Source organism: Podarcis muralis, chromosome 15 (genome assembly GCF_964188315.1).
Source record: "Podarcis muralis chromosome 15, rPodMur119.hap1.1, whole genome shotgun sequence".
In the NCBI taxonomy this organism is placed as follows: Eukaryota; Metazoa; Chordata; class Lepidosauria; order Squamata; family Lacertidae; genus Podarcis; species Podarcis muralis.
The window spans coordinates 38576651-38596065 of record NC_135669.1 but is presented as its reverse complement, the minus strand read 5'-3'; the positions used below and the strand labels follow the sequence as shown (position 1 = coordinate 38596065).

The window sequence follows — 19415 nt, the reverse complement described above, 5'->3', positions numbered from 1 at the left end:
CACAAAATATCCTAAGAGATGGTGGCTTTCTTAAGACTAACCTGGCAAGTTCACAGGTGAACTCGGCAAGGTCTGCAGGGCTTCCTTACCCAAATCCAATAGCCCATTTGCTAACATCTACTAGATCTCACAGCCTGAGGGTACAAGAGGGTAGATTTTGGGTTGAACATTACGAGCTGCATCTTGAAGATAAGAGCAGCTAAGCAGGGGGAGTGGGCTCTCTCCCTTGCTGGATGCCTTCAAGGAGAGGCCAGACATCCTCGAATCTGGATTTCCTGTTTCCTAACTGGGCTAGATTAGGAACCTGCCAACTCTATTATTTGAATCTATTGTGCTTCTGGGCCACTGGTCTTCAAGATGAAGGTCAGGACCATAGCTGTCAACTTTCAGATTTGAAAATAAGGGATCAGCAGCCTCACCTGCCCCGGGGACTGTCTACGGGATATCTAACAATCCGGGATAGCAGCAGGAAACGGCGCTGGAATAAGGGAATTTCCCGCAAAGAAAGGGAAGGTTGAGAGCTATGGTCAGGACCCACTTTCAAGTGTTGCAAGAGAAGAACTATTTTTCATGAAAATATACAGCATCCCAAATTTGTGATAGAGGACCTCCCTGTCCAGCAAAATGTATGCTTACACTAAGGGTGAGTCCAGAGTCTGAAAGCATATAAGGCAACTGTTCTAGCAGGCTTGAGATTTTAATCATGGGGACCAGCAGAAAACCCCAAACCTCTTTAATCATTTTAAACACAGTAGGGATTACCTGACCTCAGGGCAGACCTTAATAAAAATAGCCAAAGGGGGGGGGAGGGAGAGGTGGTCATTTCAAGCAAATTGACAGAGAATATATGCACCATGCAATCTTGTTCAGTGGGCAGATGCAGACTTCGGCCAGTCTGTCCTCATCATCACCACAGCCACACCATTGTGCACCTACTCTGAACTTATTCTTATTATTATACACCAGCATTTAAAGCCCTCAACAAGTTAGGCCCCAAATACACACAACTCCAAACTTACGTTGAGGTTACATTCCAAGGCACCACACGTTTAATGAAATCGTGTATATTTGAAACCCATGTATATTTGAAACCCATGCTTTGCACACAAAGGTCCCAGGTTCAATCCCTGGCATCTCCAGGATGAACTGGGAATGTCCTGCATCTAAAACCATGAAGAACCTCTGCTAGTCAGTGTACACTAAGATAGGAAGCTCAGTGGTCTGACTCAGTACGTATAAGACAATTTGCTATGTTCCTATCGGTGGCCTTCCAGATGTTGGATTACAAATCATCCCTGACTGCTGGCCACGCTGTTTGGAGCTGATGGGAGTTGGGAGTCCACCAACATCTGGAAGAATAAAGGTTCCCCATCCCTGCTTAGAATAAACTGGAGATTTACTGCTTACAATAAATATATTGTGCTATCATCACACTCCTCCTCCTTGCCCCAGTGGTTTCCTGCACTGGGGAATAATTATTGTTGCTCCCTTCATTAGGGATCCCATCTGCATTCCACGGGGGGGGGGGGGAATCTTATTTCCTCTCCCCTTCCACTCAATCCTCAGGAAGTAGCAATCTCCCGGAGATTTTTTTAAAGCAGAACTGTTTAGGCGCCAGAGACCAAATCCTGGCAGACTGCTGTGTGTGTGGCTGTGTACACACCATACATTTAAAGCATATTACATCCCACACAAAGTATCCTGGGTACTGTAGTTTGTTAAGGGTACTGGGCACTGTAGCTTTGTGAGGGGTACACCACAGTTCTCAGGGTCTGGGGAGGGGGCATAGCTGTCAACTTTTCCCTTTTCTTGCGAGGAATCCTATTCGGAATAAGGGAATTTCCCTTTTTAAAAGGGAAACGTTGACAGCTATGGGAGGGGGGTGGATGTGTACAGGGCAAATATTCAGGCACAGCCTGTGATTTAAAAGCACTTTCCCCTATCTCCTCGTTTATCAGGGAGCCGTCCTCCCCCCCCCCCAAGATCTAGACCCCAAAACACCCCCAATACAGAGGACACACATGCAACAGTGACCCACTTCCTTGTGCACTCAAACCACGCAAGATGGACTAGGGATGGAAACAAGGAGGAGCCGGGGATGGTGCTGGGAAGGGAGAGAAAGAAAGAAACCAAGATCTGACCTCCACCCCGCTCCCGTTTCTTTCATTGTAAGGCTACCATGGCTGCACACTGGTACCCGACACCCAAAAGGGCTGCTGCCCACGTGGTGCTCACCTCCAGGTGCTCTCTGCGGAGAAAGGAGGGATGCCCCCGAAGCCTCCAGGCCCGGCGCAGCAGGCTGGCGGCGCTGCTCCTCCTGTTGCTGCTGCAGAAGAGATGGTTGGCAGGCACTCTCCCATTCAGGGCGAGAGTCTGCGTGGTGCCCGTGCGTGTAACACACCAGCCTAAAGCTCCTCCTCCTTCCCACTCAATGCCGGAGTCCCTCCCATCTCTTTGAAAGGAAGAGGGGGTGAGGAAAAAAAAGGATAATAATTTAAAACTCCTCCTTTATTTCCCCCCCTTCCTCCACTCCTTATTTTATTCTGATTTTTTTCCTCTCGTCTGTTTGTTTGTTTGCTGAAAGCAACATCAGCCACCGGAGTGGTGTGATGGGAAGCCGGTTACTCCAGATCAATCACCTTTGACCCTCCATCCATCAGCCACTTGCTTGCCACCCACTTTCCCAGCCTCCGCGTCCCCTTGCAGCAGCAGCAAGCAAAAGCAAGCAAACGCGCGGCGCTCATTGGCCGCCCGCGCTCACACCAAGCCGTGGGGCGTCACCAATCAGAGACGCCCCGGGAGGAGTGGCCAATGAGGAGATGGCTGTGGCCTGAGCGGCCCTGGGAGCCCTCTCGTTGGCTCCCGGGACTCAGGTGGGAGGAGCCAGGAGCTTCGCAATTCCCATACTGTTACAGCAGCAGTTTCATAATAGACCGCTGGGCAGAGCGCGCGAGTTAACCCGCTGCAAACTGCAAGGGAGGCGATGCGCAGAGATTAATAAAGCAAGAGGAGGCAGACAACGGGGTGCCCCACCCTGGATGTGTGATTCTAGTTTACTTTGCTGGACTACAACTCCCATCAGCCCCAGCCAGCATAGCCAGTGGTCACTGGGAGTTGTAGTTCAGCAACGTCTGGAGAGCACCACGTTGGCTGCGGCTGCTGGAACAGAGCATCCACTTACCCGCCCAGAATTTGGGGGAATGGTTAGAGCCCACATGATCATCCCATACAGTGGTACCTCGGGTTAAGTACTTAATTCGTTCCGGAGGTCCGTTCTTAACCTGAAACTGTTCTTAACCTGAAGCACCACACTTTAGCTAGTGGGGCCTCCTGCTGCTGCCGCGCTGCCGGAGCACGATTTCTAATCCTGAAGCAAAGTTCTTAACCCGAGGTACTATTTCTGGGTTAGCGGAGTCTGTAACCTGAAGCGTATGTAACCCGAGGTACCACTATATATGTGTGGAAGAGCCTTGCAGGATATCTGTAGCCTTCCTGGTATCATTTAGTTACTTAACATTGCAATTATTCTCCACCTTTTCTCCAAAGCGGTGCATCCTCACGACAACCCTGTGAGGTAGGTTAGGATGAGAGGCTGTGAGCAGCCTACAGTCACCCGGCAGGGCTCATGGCTAAGAGGGATTTGGACCCTAGACCTCACTGGACTCCAACTCCCTTCATCCATGACTACGCTGGTTGCTGTGGCTGATGGGAGTCGGAGTCTGAACAACACCTGGAGAGGCCACAGGTTTCCGATCCTTGATGTACATGGTAAGTGACTACCCAATGCATTATCATTTTAACCAAAGTGTGGGGATCTTGGGCTCTCCAGATGCACTCAGTGTACAACTTCCCTCATCCCTGAGTGTTGGCCAGGCTGGCTGGGGCTGATGTTCTCGCCCAGCCCAGGAGGACCGCAGGACCCCCCCAATTCCTGCACTGCCACATGGAGAAAGGATGTGCATAGCCGCTGAAGCATGGAGGAAGAGGTTTTGCTTTGGAAGTAGCTGCAGGTTGAAAAGGGCAAGGTTGTTCTGTATTTGGTTTAAGGGGTGTGTGTCATGTTACGGCCAGAATAGATTACCCCCACAAGAAGGGCATGATGACCTGTGGTTTGTCCTTAGGCTGGGCAGGAGCCCAGTAAACCGAGCCAATTAATATTACGTAAAGCCTTCCATTAATTTCTCAGGTAATTAAGGAACATAGGAACCTGCCTTATATCAAAGCAGGTCCCTGGTCCCTCTACCCCAGTCTTGTCTGCACCAACCGGCAGCAGCTCTCCATGGTTTCAGACAGGGATCTTTGCCAGTCCTAGCTGGAGATACTAGGGAATAAATCTAGGGCCTTCTGCATTCAGACCAAATGCTCTGCCCCTAAGCTATGACCCTCCCATAAGCCAGTTTATGATGAATTTAAGGTTCATTCACACCCACACCATAACATTTAAAGCACATTTATAGCAGTTTAACAGTCATAGCTTCCCGCAAAGAAACCTTGGAGCTGTAGTTCACCCCCTCACACAGCTACAATTCCCAGCACCCTTAAACTACGGTTCCCAGGATTCTTTGGGAGAAGCCATGTGCTTTAAATGTTTGTTGTGGGGGCAGGGAGCACTGTATTGTGAATGTAGCATAGGGAGAACTTTTATTTATTTATTTATTTATTTTAAAAAATAAAATTTTAAAAAAAGAAAATGCACTATGCACTATCCATGTATAAGATGACCCCTTATTTTAAACTTCAAAAATTTAGGGAAAAATATAGTCTTATGCATGGAAAAATACGGTATATACTGCTTGATTGGGGAAAAAACCCTCAAAGCAGTTTAGAAGAAGATAAACAAGAAAATCAAGGAAAATTTACAGCTCTACTTTAAAACATACAAAATTTAAAATGCTGAAACTGATTTAAATTATCTCAACTTTCTAAGCATCTGGGTAGCCAAAATAAGGATGTTTTTAGCAGGCACCGAAGAGAGTAAAAGTGAAAGTACTGTACCTGCTGGATCTCTCTTGGGCGGGGCAATTATTTTTTATTCATTTTCTAATTTATAAAACCAAATTTTAAAAGTGCCTGCTTAATCTCAATAGGCAGGGAGTTGCAAAGTGCAGGTGCTGCCACACTGAACCACCAAGTCCTTACGAAAGCAGAATGGGTATTATGGATATTATACAAGGTATTATGTGGCACCTGTAGTAATGCCAATTCCACCAATCAAAGCAGTCATGTGGGCACATGTTGGGTATTAGGGAGCTTTTGCCCTTAGCTGCACCCCACCCTGCTGCAGCCCCAACTCAGACTCTCACTACAATTTTTATTGAAAAGGAAGGGGGGGTTCCCATTCCTTTCAAAAGGAATCTGTCCACTCAGAAATGAGACCGACCATGAAGCACATTTGATTTCCACATCCAAGGACTTCAGTCATCCAACACTGGATCCTTGCCAGTCCTGCTGGCTGGTATGCTGTGCCCACGGGATCAACTGTGCACGCCCAATTTCCTTCTGTGGCTGTGACAAGAGCGTGATCATCTTGCCACATACCAACTGCTCCCGGCTGACAGCAGCTCTCCCCAAGGTCTCAGGCAAAGGTATTCTCCAGGCAGACAGGCTCCCCTTACAGCCTTGAACCAGACGTACCAGGCTGTGAACTTGGGAGCATACACCATTCAAAGCGTGTTCTACCAGTGAGCTTTGCTTTATTTCAACACAGAGATACCTTCTTGCTGCTTTGGGGTCCCCCCCCCAACAAGGGATGGTTGTGTTAGATTAGTGTAAGACAAACAGCCATAGATTTAGGCTGCATTCACCCCCCACACATTTGAAGTACATTTAATGCATGTGGCTCCCCACAAAGAATCCTGGGAACTATAGTTTACCCTTTAAAGAGGTACAATTCCCAGGGTCCTTGGCAAGCAACAGTTCCCAGAATTTTTTTTTGGGGGGGGGGGGCAACACATGTGTTTTAAATGTACGGTATGTATGCAGCCTTATTATGGTGTAAATGTCATGGACTAGAGAATGTGACAAAGACAAGTGACAAGGAACCTGTGGCCCTCCAGAACTTGTTAGATGCCAAATGGGATCTTTTGATAAAGGGTGATATATAAATTGAATAATAATACAACAACAAAAATTCAGTAGAACTATTAATAAAGAATAGGCCAAGAAGAAATCACTCGCATATAATGACCAGAAAGCCGAAGGATTGGGGGGCAGATTTCCAGAGGGGCGGCCATGTTAGTCTGTTGCAGCAAAAACTGCCCAGAGTGCAGTAGCACTTTAAAAACTAACATATTTCTTATGGTTGTGAACCACAATCCACTTCATCAGATGCATAAAGAGTTATCATGAGTCCAAGAAAGCTTAGCTTTGTCTGCAAGGTGCCATGACGAGACTTGGAAAAACATTTCGTGTTTTTCAAGATAAAGCATCAGCTCTTAGGAACATTGGGAGCAGAGTCAAACTATTGATCCATCTAGCTCAGTATTGTCTACACTGACTGGAAGCAGCTCCCCAGGATTTCAGGAAGGAGTCTATCTCAGCCCTTTCTGGAGATGTGAAGAATTGATCCTGGGGTGGTCTGCATTCAAGCAGGTGTTTTATCACTAAGCTACAGACCTTTTCCTTTGCGAAGCTCTTTTCCAGATAGCCTGTTATGAAACTCCCAATGGCAAGGTGCTTTTTTTTTGGCCAAGCAGTGTTGGGGCAAAGAAAAGATTTATCCTTATGCAGCAATTTGGTGCAATCCTTAAGCTGCTTAAAATAGCTTATTGTGGGCTTAGTTCTGCTGACTGATGTGAACAACTGGATTTCCAAGGACGGACAGGCTCTCTTAACAGCTTATATATTCAGGTAGATCAGTGGTTCCCAAAGTGGGCAGTACTGCTCTCTGGGGAGCAATAGGATTACCTAGCAGGGTGCTAAGAGGGCAAAGGGGCTTTTCAAAGACCACCAGACTTTGAAAAGCTGGTTTTCTTCTTTTTTGGCCATCACTCATAGCTGAGTAAGATTGTCTTCCATGAACACAGTCTTAGTGGTGTGTCCAGAGGTGACTGTGGGGGCCAATTCTGGACCCACACATCCTTCCGCAGTGGGGGCATAGGTTTCCAGGTGGGAGTTGGTCATGGTGAGGGTTTGCCAAATGTGCCTTCCTCTTAGTTCATTTCTTCCTTTTGTCCTGAGTTTGAGTGTCTTCAAAATCCATTACACCTTTGGTAAAGGCTGCTCTTCAACTGCAGCGCTCACAGGCCAGTGTTTCCCAGTTGTCAGTGTTTATAACTACATTTTTTTAGATTTGCCTTGAGAGAGTTTTTAAACCTCTTTTGTTGATCACCAGCATTAATTACGCTTTCCATTTTTAAGTTTGGATTAGAGTAGTTGCTTTGGAAGATGATAATCAGGCATCCAAACAACGTGACCAGTCCAACGAAGTTGATGTTGAAGAATCATTGCTTCAACACAGGTGATATTTGCCTCTTCCAGTACCACTACCTCTGACACATGTGTGTAATCTCTCAATCTCTCTCTCTCTCATATGAACAGTAGCCATTAGCTAGAATTCCAGGGGTAGGAGAGTGAACAATGTTTTCATTTTTCAGAATGGCTTTCAAAATATAACATAATTCACTATTTCATGGCCTCATCAAAGTGAGTACAGTGGTACCTCGGGTTACAGACGCTTCAGGTTACAGACACTACAGGTTACAGACTCCGCTGACCCAGAAATAGTACCTTGGGTTAAGAACTTTACTTCAGGATGAGAACAGAAATCGCAGCGCGGCAGCAGCAGGAGGCCCCATTAGCTAAAGTGGTACCTCAGGTTAAGAACAGTTTCAGGTTAAGAACGGACCTCCAGAACAAATTAAGATCTTAACCCGAGGTACCACTGTATAGATTGAGCAAGACTCCGCAAGATTATGTGAGACTACAATATCCTGGACTACATTATTTTCATCGGGGGGGGGGGGGGGCTTTTTTGTAGCAATATGTCCTTTTATGTCAGCAACATGTTAATTGGTTACACTGCTGGAATTCATGTTGTGAAACATGCATCAAACTTTGAAAGCAATTTCAAAATCCTACGAAGGAGCATCAGAATTGGGAAAGAGAAAGAGCTGCAAAGTGGGATGGGCTCAATTATTTGCAGAAAGCGAACAAAACAAGACAACATCACAGATTACATCTCTGTCCAGGGGTGCAAGCGTTTCCCCAGGGTTTTGGCCTCCTTTGAATTTGGTTACTGCAGAGTGAGACTTAAGGTCAGAGAGTCACAACCTTTTAAAGCGTGTGGGCAGATTTGGATTTTTGAGCGAGCATCATGAGCACAACTCCTCTGATTCCTTCTTTCCTTGCTCTCTCAAATCAGGCCCCCACCATTAGACACAGAAATAAAGCTCATATGAACACACTTCACTTTTCTAAAGAATCCGAGTAGAAGTCAGATCCATTCAAAACAAGCTGGATCTAAATGTTCTAATGTGCTTTAGGAGTAGAGTGTGCATGTTCTTCAGGAGTAGCCAACAAGGCTTCAACATCAGTCAAATTCACCACCTCCAAGCAGTCATCCAGCTCAATCCCTAATCCAGTAACAGTCCATTTCTACCAAACTGAGTTTTCACAAAGCCATTCTGTTCCAAAAAAGAAAATCCAGCAACGCAGTTACCACAGCTGTTTCAGGATAAAGAAAGCCAAGTTGCAAAGCCAATCTCTATCACCACCTTGTGTTGACAACGGGAAAGAAGAAAGAATCCTTCAAACATCCTTTGAACATGTGACTTTCAAACCAAGGGCCGCAAAAGAGACTGAAAGGCAGAAACGCACCATACATTTGAAGCACATTCAATAGACATTAAAAGCATATGGCTTCCCCCAAAGAATTCTGGGAATTGTGTTTTGTTATGGGTGCTGGGCAGCATGTCCATCTTTGCCCTGCCGCCTCTCCCGCCACCCCACTTTGCCAGTGCCTGCAGCGGCAGGGTGGGCAGGGTGCCAGTGGCTGCACCACCTCGGGGGCTTCCGCCACCTGAGGCGGCTGCTTCACCCTGCTTCATGGGTGGGCCAGCCCTGGTAATGGGAATTGTACCACTGTGGGGGTGTGCTTTAAATATGCACTGAATATGCTTTAAATGTGCGCAGTGGTGAATCTACTCTGAAGTGTGATTTCTTTGCAAAACGAAGTTAGAAAGGCCCCGAGACAGCCTGTATACTCCTTAAAAACAAACAGTAAAATGCAAACATTGGAAGAAAAGGCTGTCAGTAGTTTCTAGCTACGGTGGCTATATTTCCCCTCCACAGTTGGAGGCAGTGTGCTTTTGAAGGCCAGGCTTCTCCCCACAGCAGGTGGAGAGAGTTGCTCTCGCACTCAGGTCCTGCTTTTAGGCTTCCCACTGGGCCAACTTGTTGGTCACCTCAAGAACAGATGGCTGGACTAGACTGGCCCTGATCCAGCAGGGCTTTTCTTGCTTTCTTACGGCTAGACTGGTCTTATGGCTGATCCAACTTGGATGGCTTTATAAAAGGTTTAGACAAAAAACCAAGGAGGACAGAGCTATCAATGACAACTAGCCATGACAGCTGCAATCCATCTCTACTGTCCAAGGCAGTATGCCACTGAATACCATTTGCTGGGAATTACAAGTAGGGAGAGTGCTGTCACGTTCAGGTCCTGTTTGCGGGCTTACCGGAAGAGGCGTCTGGTTGGCCACTATGAGAACAGGATGCTGGACTAGTTGGGCCATTTGCAAACCCTCGAACATTCCTCAGTTGAAAATAGGGACATTTCTCACTCTCCCCTCCCAACTGACCCTCCTCGACTTCCAATTCCCCTCCGCAGAGCATTTCCAATAAATAATAATAATAATAATAATAATAATAGTAGTAGTAAAGTAATAATTTATTATTTCTACCCTGCCCATCTGGCTGGATTTCCCCAGACACTCTGGGCGGCTTTCAACAGAACATCAAAAACAGAATAAAACTTCAAACATTAAAAACTCTCCTAAACAGGGCTGCCTTCAGATGTCTTCTAAAAATTGGATAGTTGTTTATTTCCTTGATATCTGATGGGAGGACGTTCCACAGGGTGGGCGCCACTACCGAGAAGGCCCTCTGCCTGGTTCCCTGTAACCTCACTTCTCACAGTAAGGGAGCCGCCAGAAGGCCCTCAGCGCTGGACCTCAGTGTCCAAAAGAAGGGGGAATTCCATCACCAGTACACCACTCCACTGTTCTGAGAAAACCCGGTAATCCCCCTTTCATTTGTCCCCCTTTCTTCCCACCCAGGGTGGCGCTGCTCTCCTCTGCCTGCCCCTCAGAGCCAGCCGCTCATCATGCAAGGCTGGGCCTTGGGGGTGGCAGCCTCTCCTCTCCTGTTCTCCAGCAGATGCTACAAGCTGCCCAAGGGAGGAGGCTGGCAGAGGTGGCCATGGAGAGGCCAGGGGATGCTCCCTCACAGCTGTAGCAGCCGCTCAGCCCAAGTGCTGGTTCATCCTCCACCCTGAACTTGGCAGCAGTGGGGCTGGCAGGGAAAATAGGGACATTCCAGGATCAAATCAGAAGCCAAGATGGCTTTCATTATTCTGGGACTGACCCTGGAAAACAGGGACACTTGGAAGGTATGCCATTGACTTATGTCCTGCAAGCAAATCAGGATGAATGTTCAATAAACAGGTTCTCTGGAAGTGTCCCAAATTCTAGAAGGCCACACAACAGAAGCAGCATAACCTATCCATTCTAGAACTGGATACAGCACAATGGAACAGAACAGAATTTCAGGCATAGGAATAGATGAGGTGTTTTTTTTGTCTGTATATATACAGGCTGCGATCCCTAGAGGACTGAGTTCCTCTTGTTAATCTTTCATTTAATGCTTAAGAGAAACTTGTGGACATTATGCTTATAATGGAACTTATTACCTAGAGCACATCTTCTTGTGGCAATAAAAGAGCTTAAAATGGAATAAACTGCTAAAGTAAAGGAGGAAACAGTCAACACTGTCAGATGAATTAGTTTGCATTTTCTGATTTCAGGCATTTTAAATCAGGGCAATCGTGATCTTTTGAGGGGGAACAATATTAATTTTTTCCCAACTCTACCTAGCAATTTTACAGTCCCTTTTAAGAAGCAACTTCCACCTCAAACTGGCATGTGCATATAGAAGAAAAGAAAACAAGGAATTGGACAGTAAATCATGACCTAATTCTCATTCCAACATTATGGATATTATACTGTTGTTTAGTTTATCGCTGATGCAAGATTTTAGTCAGCAAGGTAAGCAGATCATTCTTTCTGTTAAAAAAAGATTATTCTATATTCCAATACAAAAGGTAAAGGAAGGAATCCAAACAAATTATACAAGAAAAAAAATACAAATAGTGGGTTCAGTTTCTCGATAGAACATGCAGAATGCATTTAACTCATAAGAAAGTTCCATTGGGCAAAATGGGACTTTCCCAAGGTTGCGTGTCCAAAATTACAGCCAGTGTGGAGTTGTGGTTAGAGTGTCAAAGTAGGACCATACAGCCTAACACACACATACCCCAAGCTCACAACAATATGTTCATAGAAACGTGAGTAAAACACATGTGGTGGTTGTTTCTTCTAGGGCACATTTGGGGGACCTTTGGCCCTCCAGATAATGCTGAACTACAACTCCCTCGCCCCCATAAGACTTTTCCACTGTAGGGTTCCAGGTGCAAATTACAGGCACACCCCAAAGGAGCCACCAGGAGGAGAGTTAAGCACACTCTACCTCTCCCTTCCCAGCTCTGTTTTTCCCTATAAGGGGGCCAACTTCAGGAAAAAGAAACCTAGTTTGGTAGAGCAAAGGACCATTATAGACATTGCAGACATCTCAGCTAGGAACAAACAAATTGGAGAGGAATGTATATAAGGCTGTTCATCCATTCTGCCCATTCCCTTTCAGGACTCCAGAACTATCACTGTTGCGTGCAAAGATTCTCTGAACTCCTTCCTAAAAGCACAAAAAGAATATCCATCATACTGAAAGGTAGGAGAGCTTCAGGAATGCCTTCTCCTCTGGAGAGGCCGCCCAAACCACTGAGATTTCTCAAGGAACCCTCTGTTTAAAGCAGGGATGGGGAGCACATACAGCCTTCCAGGTGTTGTGGGACTCCCAACTCCCATCAGCCCTTGCAGCCAGTGTGGCTGGCAAGCAGAGTAGGATGGTGAGAGTCATGGTCCAGCAACGTCATCTGTGGGAAGCCACAGGTCCCTCACTTTGGCTTCAAAAAGAGGTTAATTCAGGTTGCTTCCTGATGACCTGGTTATTGAGCATTCGTATTTGTTTGCACAAATTTTGCAGTGAACATGTATAACATCATCTGTTTATTGAACATTCATTGCTTTGCATTCCACCACATACATCATCGAGGCAGGAGGCATTTTCAGCATTCTGCTCTCACAGCGACCACCCAGATGCCGACAGGAAACCTGCAAGTAGGACTTGAGTGCAACAGCGCTCTTCCCTCCTGCTGTTTCCAGCCAACTACTGGAGGCAGAACATAGCGGCCATGGCTGGTACTCATTGATATTCCTCCATGAATTTGTCTAAAATCCTCTTTGAAAGCCACACAATTTGGTGGCTATTAGTGCCTCCTGTGGCAGCGAGTTCCACAGGTTAAGTATACACTGCTGTGAGTAAAAGTGCTTTCTTTTGCCTCTCCTGAATCTTCCAACATGCAGCTTCTTTGGATGTCCCTGAGTTCCACTGCTATGAGAGATGCAGAAAGCTCTCTATCCATTTCTCCTACACACCGTGCATAATTTTATCAAGTCGCCTCTTGTTAGCTGAGTCGGTAGAACGTGAGACTCTTAATCTCAGGGCCGCAAGTTTGAGCCCCATTTTGGGTGGAAGGTTCCTGCATTGCAGGGGGTTGGACTAGATGGCACTTGTGGTCCCTTCCAACTCTACCATTCTCTTGTCTTTTCTCTAAACTAAAAAGACCCAAATGCTGCAACCTTTCCTATACTGTATAGCGGACTTGCTTCATCCCCTTGATCATTTCAGTTGCCTTTTTCTGAACCTTCCTCAGCTCCACAATATCCTTTCTGAGGTGCAGTGAGCAGAAATGCACACAGTATTCCAAGTTGATTTCTATAGCACAGCAAGTCACACTGGACCTAACTAGGTCTGGGGCCCAGAGATTCCCCACCCTTTCCGCAGAGAGTGATCTCACATGTGAATCTGCCTCTTCTTTTAAGCAAGTGTGCAAAGAAGTGAGAAGGAGGAGAAAGGAAGGTGAGAAGGGCACAAACAAGCTGGAATGCAAGGAAGGTGATATTTCGGAGGTGGCAAGGCATAGGCTGGATCTAGACACATTAAAGAAGCGTTTAAGTTAAGTGCTTTGTAAACTTTGTATGAGAAATCAGGCTGGCAAAAACGGAACTCCACAGCACCATCTGGTGTTACAGTGTTATAATGCATATACAACTCACATAAACACTTGTTCTTTGCCAATGCAGCTGAATCCTAAGGCCAACTTATTAAATTCCTTTATCTTAAGTAACAACTGATTTTGGGTTGTTGTTGTTTTTACTTTGTCTTTCCACAGAAAGTGAAAACACATCTAGAGAGGCGTTGTCCAGAAATCACACTGTGGCTGCTTTGCAATGTTCTGGACCTCAAGGCACCATGCAAGTGCACTTCATTGTTTCCGAAAAGATGTACAGAGGGAAACTAAAAGCTATGGATCTCTTCTATGGCCTGAAACAAATCACGGATCCTGATGAGAGGGGCTGTGCTGCTAAATGCTGCTTGATATCGGCCGATCACAGAAAGAGCCTCCAGCGTCAGGCAGAAGCTAGTATTATGGGGAAAGGTAAGGAAAGGAAGGAGAGCTTGAGGGCCATGCATTGGGCTGTATTCCATGTCAGTTCAATTCAGAATAGACCCACTGAACTTAATGGACATCGGCCTGTTCATTTCAGTGGGCCCACTCTGACTAGAATTAGTTAGCTAAAACCCATTGTCCATTTTTGCTATCTTACCCTCTTCTATGACTCATCCCTGACACGAGTGGCAAACTTCAGGCCTGGGAGCTGAGTGTGGCCCTTTGGACCTCTGTATCTGGCCCTTGGAACTCCCCCAAGCCACGCCCCTCACTGGTCTTGCACTGCAGCCTGAGAGTTGTGTGCCTGGCTGGAATGTGTCCTTGGATAATAATGCCTCTTGCTTGTCAGGAGAGAGGGCAGAGAAGGGGGTGTGAGTGTGTGTATAAACTAGCCTACTGTTAAAAGGTAATTGTTCCTTTTTGCCTCTGACCCTGCATGTGGCCCTCGTATGGTTGTTCAAAGGAGAATGTGGCCCTTGGGCTGAAAAAACGGCACCCAGGTTTTTTAACATATGTATAATGCTGGGGGGGGGAGGGGGGGACATTACAAGATGCAAGCATTCTTTTTCAACTTTTCTAATTTAACTCCCTGGCAGATAAACACACCCCAGATACAATTTCTGTTCACAGTGCTTCTCCCAGGGGTGTCGGATTGTTTCATCATCAGCAATCAAACTAATAATGACAATTTTGCAAGAAGTTTGGAAAAGGCAACTGAAATCCGAATCAATGCAACATGTCAAGGTAACTAATTTGGTTTTTTCCCCAGTTTTGCATGAGTAAGGAGGATAATTAGCCGAAATAAATACTGCATACTGTGCTATATTGCAGGGACAGAAGTCAGGGGAGACTTAAATTGTAATATGTTTTTTTTTTTAAAAAAAAAGCTTAGATCCCACCTTTTTGCATGACTTGAGGTGCACAATTCGCCAAGGAGTTATTCTGTGGATTGAAGGAATCCCATCTCAAAGTTGCTAACAGCCCTAGTGAAATTAACAAGCAACAGCAGAATAGTTAGTAAAGATCATAGAATTGTGGAGTTGGAAGGGACCCAAGGGTCATCTAGTCCAAGCCCTGCAATGCAGGAATCTCAGCTAGATCATACATGACAGATGACCACCCAACCTCTGTTTAAAAACCTCAAAGGAAGGAGAGTCTACCACCTGTATGGAGAGTCTGTTTCACCACCAGTTCTTACAGTCAGAAAGTTCTTCCTTATGTTTAGTTGGAATCTCCTTTCTTGTAACTTGAATCCCTTGGTTTGGGTCCTGCCCTCTGGAGCAGGAGAAAACAATCTTGCTCCATTCTCCATGTGGGAGTCCCTTACCTATTTGAAGATATATCCTCTTAGTCTCCTCTTTAGAAGACTAAACATAGCCAACTCCCTCAACCATTCCTCATAAGGCTCTGCACGTGCTTCAGCTTGTCAATATCCTTCTTAAATTGTGGTGCCCAGAACTGGACACAGCAAGTCCTCAGATTGCCAAATACTTAACACAGAGGGAGTGTCAACAAATTAAAAGCTCTTTCCTTACAATGCCAGCTACCTCCTTCTTATTCTCTATTTTGCCATTGTAGAACTCAACGAAGAGGAGGACTAAAAGTAGTATTATATGGCTCCGCCCATCATTAGCTCTGGCTCCACCTACTGTTAGTCTCCCTTCCTTCTGACCCACCAATCACTGTTGGTGTACTGAAAGGTGGGAAAATACCACTCAGATTTTTCTACCTCAGGCACCAAAATGTCTTGAGCAGGCTTCCTCAACCTTGGCCCTCCAGATGTTTTTGGCCTACAACTCCCATGATCCCTAGCTAGCAGAACCAGTGGTCAGGGATGATGGGAATTTGTAGTCTCAAAACATCTGGAGGGCCGAGGTTGAGGAAGCCTGGTCTTGAGACTACAGATGTGTTCACGTTAATGCTTACTCCACATCCAGTGGCTCCCAGTGCTACTTTCTGAAGCCACATTCACATGTTAGCCATGGTCCATATTGAACCTGCAGTTTCTTGACAAATACTGCTGTCCGATGCGGTGTGTTCCCCCCCCCCCCCGGCCCTGATCCAGATTAAATCCGACTAGAAAACTTAACCCACCGTATCTGTGCTGTGAACATTTAAGACAGCCATTGCACATGCACAGATGAAAACATATGCTAGGCTTGCCATACGTCAGGAAAATTCCTGACGTGTCCTAGTTTCCGGGTGTAAAAATGGTGTCATGGAGGAATTTTGCTAAATCTGCAAAATTTCAGGGGAAATTTGGCGATGTGATGGAAAAAGCAATGGAAACAGCTCCAAAAGCTTAAAATCACTATTTTGCGGGGGAGGTTTTCCCCCAAAAAGCTTAACAATTTTGATGAGTTTCTTTAAAAAAAGCTTTGCAGATGTGAAGAATTATACTTTTTGAAATATGGCAACCCTAGCATATGTTTCATGAGTAGGCGTTGGAGGGGGGTGTTTCAGGGGCAAGGAAGACAAAAAGGTCATGCATATTGGGTGAAAACATCCCCACCCCCTCTCTGATGTGAGCAAGACTCTGCAAATGCATCTTGAAACGCAGCAGGGGGAGCGACTGTTCTGCCTTTTCAAGTTGCAAATGTGAACATACCCTACAACACAGCTCCTATCTTTCGTTATTACATTACCTCGCCTATTTTATGCTTCGTATTTCTCGTTCTGTCCCCAGAAGCAGATGAGATGGAGGACAGGAAAAAGATAGGTGTCTTCCTGAAAATAGCCGTCTTGTGTGTCATGGTGCCCCTGATGTTCTTCTTTATGGTATTTGGTGTATGCGAAGTCCCCTGTCCTGTAAGTTTGCTTGTGCCGAATCACTGCGACAATTTAAAATAAGTAAGCTGCTTTATATCGTGTCAGACTCTTGGTCCATCTAGCTCAGTGTTGTCTACACTGACTGGCAGCAGCTCTCCAGAGTTTCAGGCGGGGTTCTCTCCCGGCCCTTTCTGGAGATAGCAAGGATTGGACCTAGGACCTTTTGCATGCAATGCGGATGCTTCACCATTGAACTAGGGTCCTTACCCATATTTGCAGAGGATTCAGTGTGGAGGAAATAGTGGTGAAATTTCATGTACTGGCTAGGATTGGGGGAGAAATTCAATTCATTCATTGCATTTAAAGATGAACCTACCTAATTTGCATTTTTCTAAACAATAAGCAAACCGAAACACAGCTATCCTTTGAAAGTTGCACAATCTCTGAATTTTGCAATAGTTATACATTCACGTAAAACGTGCAAAAATGCATAACATGAGCATAAAATGCATATATTAGCAATAATAAATACACTGGGAAATTGCTTTGCAAAAATGTGTATAATAGGCAAAACTGCATACAAGTATGTGTGTATTGGGATAAATTTGCAATAAAATGCTAATTGATTTTCATGAGAATTTTAAAAAAAACAAACACAAATTGATGTGGAAACGTGGAGAACTGAACTCAAGACTGGAAAAATGAGAAACTGAAACCAAAATAGACAGATTCACCCAACCCAAGTCCTGGCCTGTCCAAGTCCCAAGGAAATTGAAGGGTGGACAAGGCAGGCTTCTTTTGAGAGGGACTGTCAAAATGTGGCCTCAATACCTGTCATGACCCCAGAGTGCAGCAATGACCGGGACACTGAACCAGAGGAAGTGGACCAGGGGCACTCAGGATGAACAGTCACTAAACAGGCCATCTGGAAACACGCCGGTACCTGGTTTTGAGCCTAGTACTAGTGATTAGGAGCCAATGGAGTCTGGGGCTGGCAGGCAGGAGGCTAACGAAACACGCTTCACAGCATTGCAATGCACAGGAGGCTAGTCCCTTAGGGCAAATGAGGCCTTGCCCCACCCACCTCAGCCTGCCCTCACCCAGCCCCTACCTGCCGTACCTTATTTATGACCAATATAGAGGGTAGCATTGACTGCCAAAACATCTGGAGGGCACCAGGCTGGTGAAGTCTGTCTTGAAGACATGGGCTTAGGCAGGGCTTTGTGACGGAGTTCGACCAGCTTAGCCATGCTGATAAATTTCTTCTTCACTCAGTGTTCCCTTCCTCGTTGGACGCAATGTCTCTTCCCTACGCAAAAACATGAAGCAAAAGAGAAGAAAATGACGGAAGCCACAAATCCTGCAGCACACGGAATCCCCACCATGGTCTGTTTGTTTTTAACAGTTCAGTCGTGCTTATTCCATTCAGCTAGACGAGACTTCCCTGGCCGTAGGACGAGAGCCCTGCGTCATCAGGCTCATCTAGTCCAGCATCCTGCTCTCACAATGGTGCAGCAGGTCCTCCAAAAGGAAGCCTACAACTTGGGCTTGAGGGCGGTAGCCCTCTCCCCACTTGTGATTCCTAGTAGTTGGTATTCAGTGGAGGTAGAACATAGCCATTGTGGCTAATAGCCATCAAAAGCTGTATACTCCATGGTTCTGGAACAAGTAGAACCCTGCCAGATCACACTTAAGACCAATCCAGCCATAAGAACTTAAGAAAGGTCTTCTTAAACCAAGCCAGTGGTACATCTGCACCACCACCCCAACTCACAACCAGTCAAGAAGGTGGTATTTGCTGCCAGCTTCCTCCTCCTTTGTTTTAGGGTTGCCCTTGTTAGAACTCAAATGAGAGAAGGATGGAGACAAAATTAATTGGCTCTGTCTCTCCCTGTTATGGACTCTGGCTCCATCTATTGTTGGCCTCCTTTCTTTCTGTCCTACAGTGATGAACCAGATACTCATGGGAAGCCCACAAACTGGGCCTGAATGTGACAGCCCATTCCCCACTTGCAATTCCCAGCCCAATTTGTGTAACCCCCCTTTCAAAGTCATTCTCTAAAAAAAAAAACATGTAAGTTAATTATTGCACATGGAAGTAAAAGATTTGGAATTGCTTTTCCAGTCCTGCATTGAACTGACAAAATCCACCCCCATGTTAGCAGTACTGTTTAATATGCAAAAGTTGGACTTGTTATATTATAAATTAGATTTTTCATTTGTTTTCCAGGCAGAAGTTTAACAGCAAGTCCCAACACCCCCAAAACATCTTAATTCAGGAGTGTTTAGGCATTGCTTCTGAAATAAGTGAAATAAAAGGTGTTTTCTCATTTACTGGGTCGTGTGTGTGTGTGTGTGTGTGTGTGTGTGTTTAAAATTCTCAACATGATCTCAGAAATAGCAAATTCAAGCTACATCTCCCCCTTTATGTAATCAAAATTTCTTTTTAAAAATTCTCTTTATTTGGGCTTAAGTGGGGCAGTGTTTTCATTTGTCTGAGTTATTGTTCATTTATGTGTTTATTTTTTATTTGTTGTATGCATATATTTTGTACAGTTGTCGAAGTATTTAATCATTTACACAAAGCCTTTACACACACACCTGACACAACTTATTGTCAGCACATATATAACACACTACCATAGACACCATCCTATACATGTTTCACACACATAAAAACCTAGAGGCGGTTGGTCATTTTTCCATTTTTATATGTGCCAGGTGTTTGCAAAAAAAAAAATCCCTCCCCTATTTATATTCAAAAGGGACGCTGATGGCGCTGTGGGTAAAACCTCAGCGC

General features: G+C 45.5%; 2 protein-coding genes across 8 annotated transcripts in view; one reads left to right on the top strand and one right to left on the bottom strand.

Annotated features, from left to right (window-relative positions):
* The window catches only part of ACACA (acetyl-CoA carboxylase alpha), a 193989-nt gene extending 191291 nt beyond the window's left edge, over positions 1 to 2698 (bottom strand). For all 5 annotated transcript variants that reach the window (XM_077919430.1, XM_077919432.1, XM_077919431.1 and 2 more), the window contains exon 1: positions 2236 to 2698. In XM_077919430.1, coding sequence (XP_077775556.1) covers positions 2236 to 2360 — 125 coding nt within the window. In that variant the 5' untranslated portion in view covers positions 2361 to 2698. The remainder of the gene's footprint in view (positions 1 to 2235) is intronic.
* Positions 2699 to 2944: 246 nt separating this feature from the next.
* Positions 2945 to 18949, top strand: C15H17orf78 (chromosome 15 C17orf78 homolog). Of its 3 annotated transcripts, none has more exons than XM_077919366.1 (6): positions 2945 to 3768; positions 13568 to 13834; positions 14477 to 14590; positions 16533 to 16654; positions 17891 to 18001; positions 18846 to 18949. In XM_077919366.1, the coding sequence occupies exons 1-6, from the start codon at positions 3585 to 3587 to the stop codon at positions 18855 to 18857; spliced, it is 810 nt and encodes a 269-aa protein (XP_077775492.1). In that variant the 5' UTR covers positions 2945 to 3584; the 3' UTR covers positions 18858 to 18949. The 3 variants fall into 3 exon arrangements, 2 of the variants coding, with proteins under 2 accessions (XP_077775492.1, XP_028563474.2); XR_013390822.1 differs by lacking the exon at positions 2945 to 3768 and adding an exon at positions 11390 to 12003; XM_028707641.2 differs by lacking the exon at positions 18846 to 18949 and having other exon boundaries at positions 17891 to 18666.
* Positions 18950 to 19415: the final 466 nt, after the last annotated feature.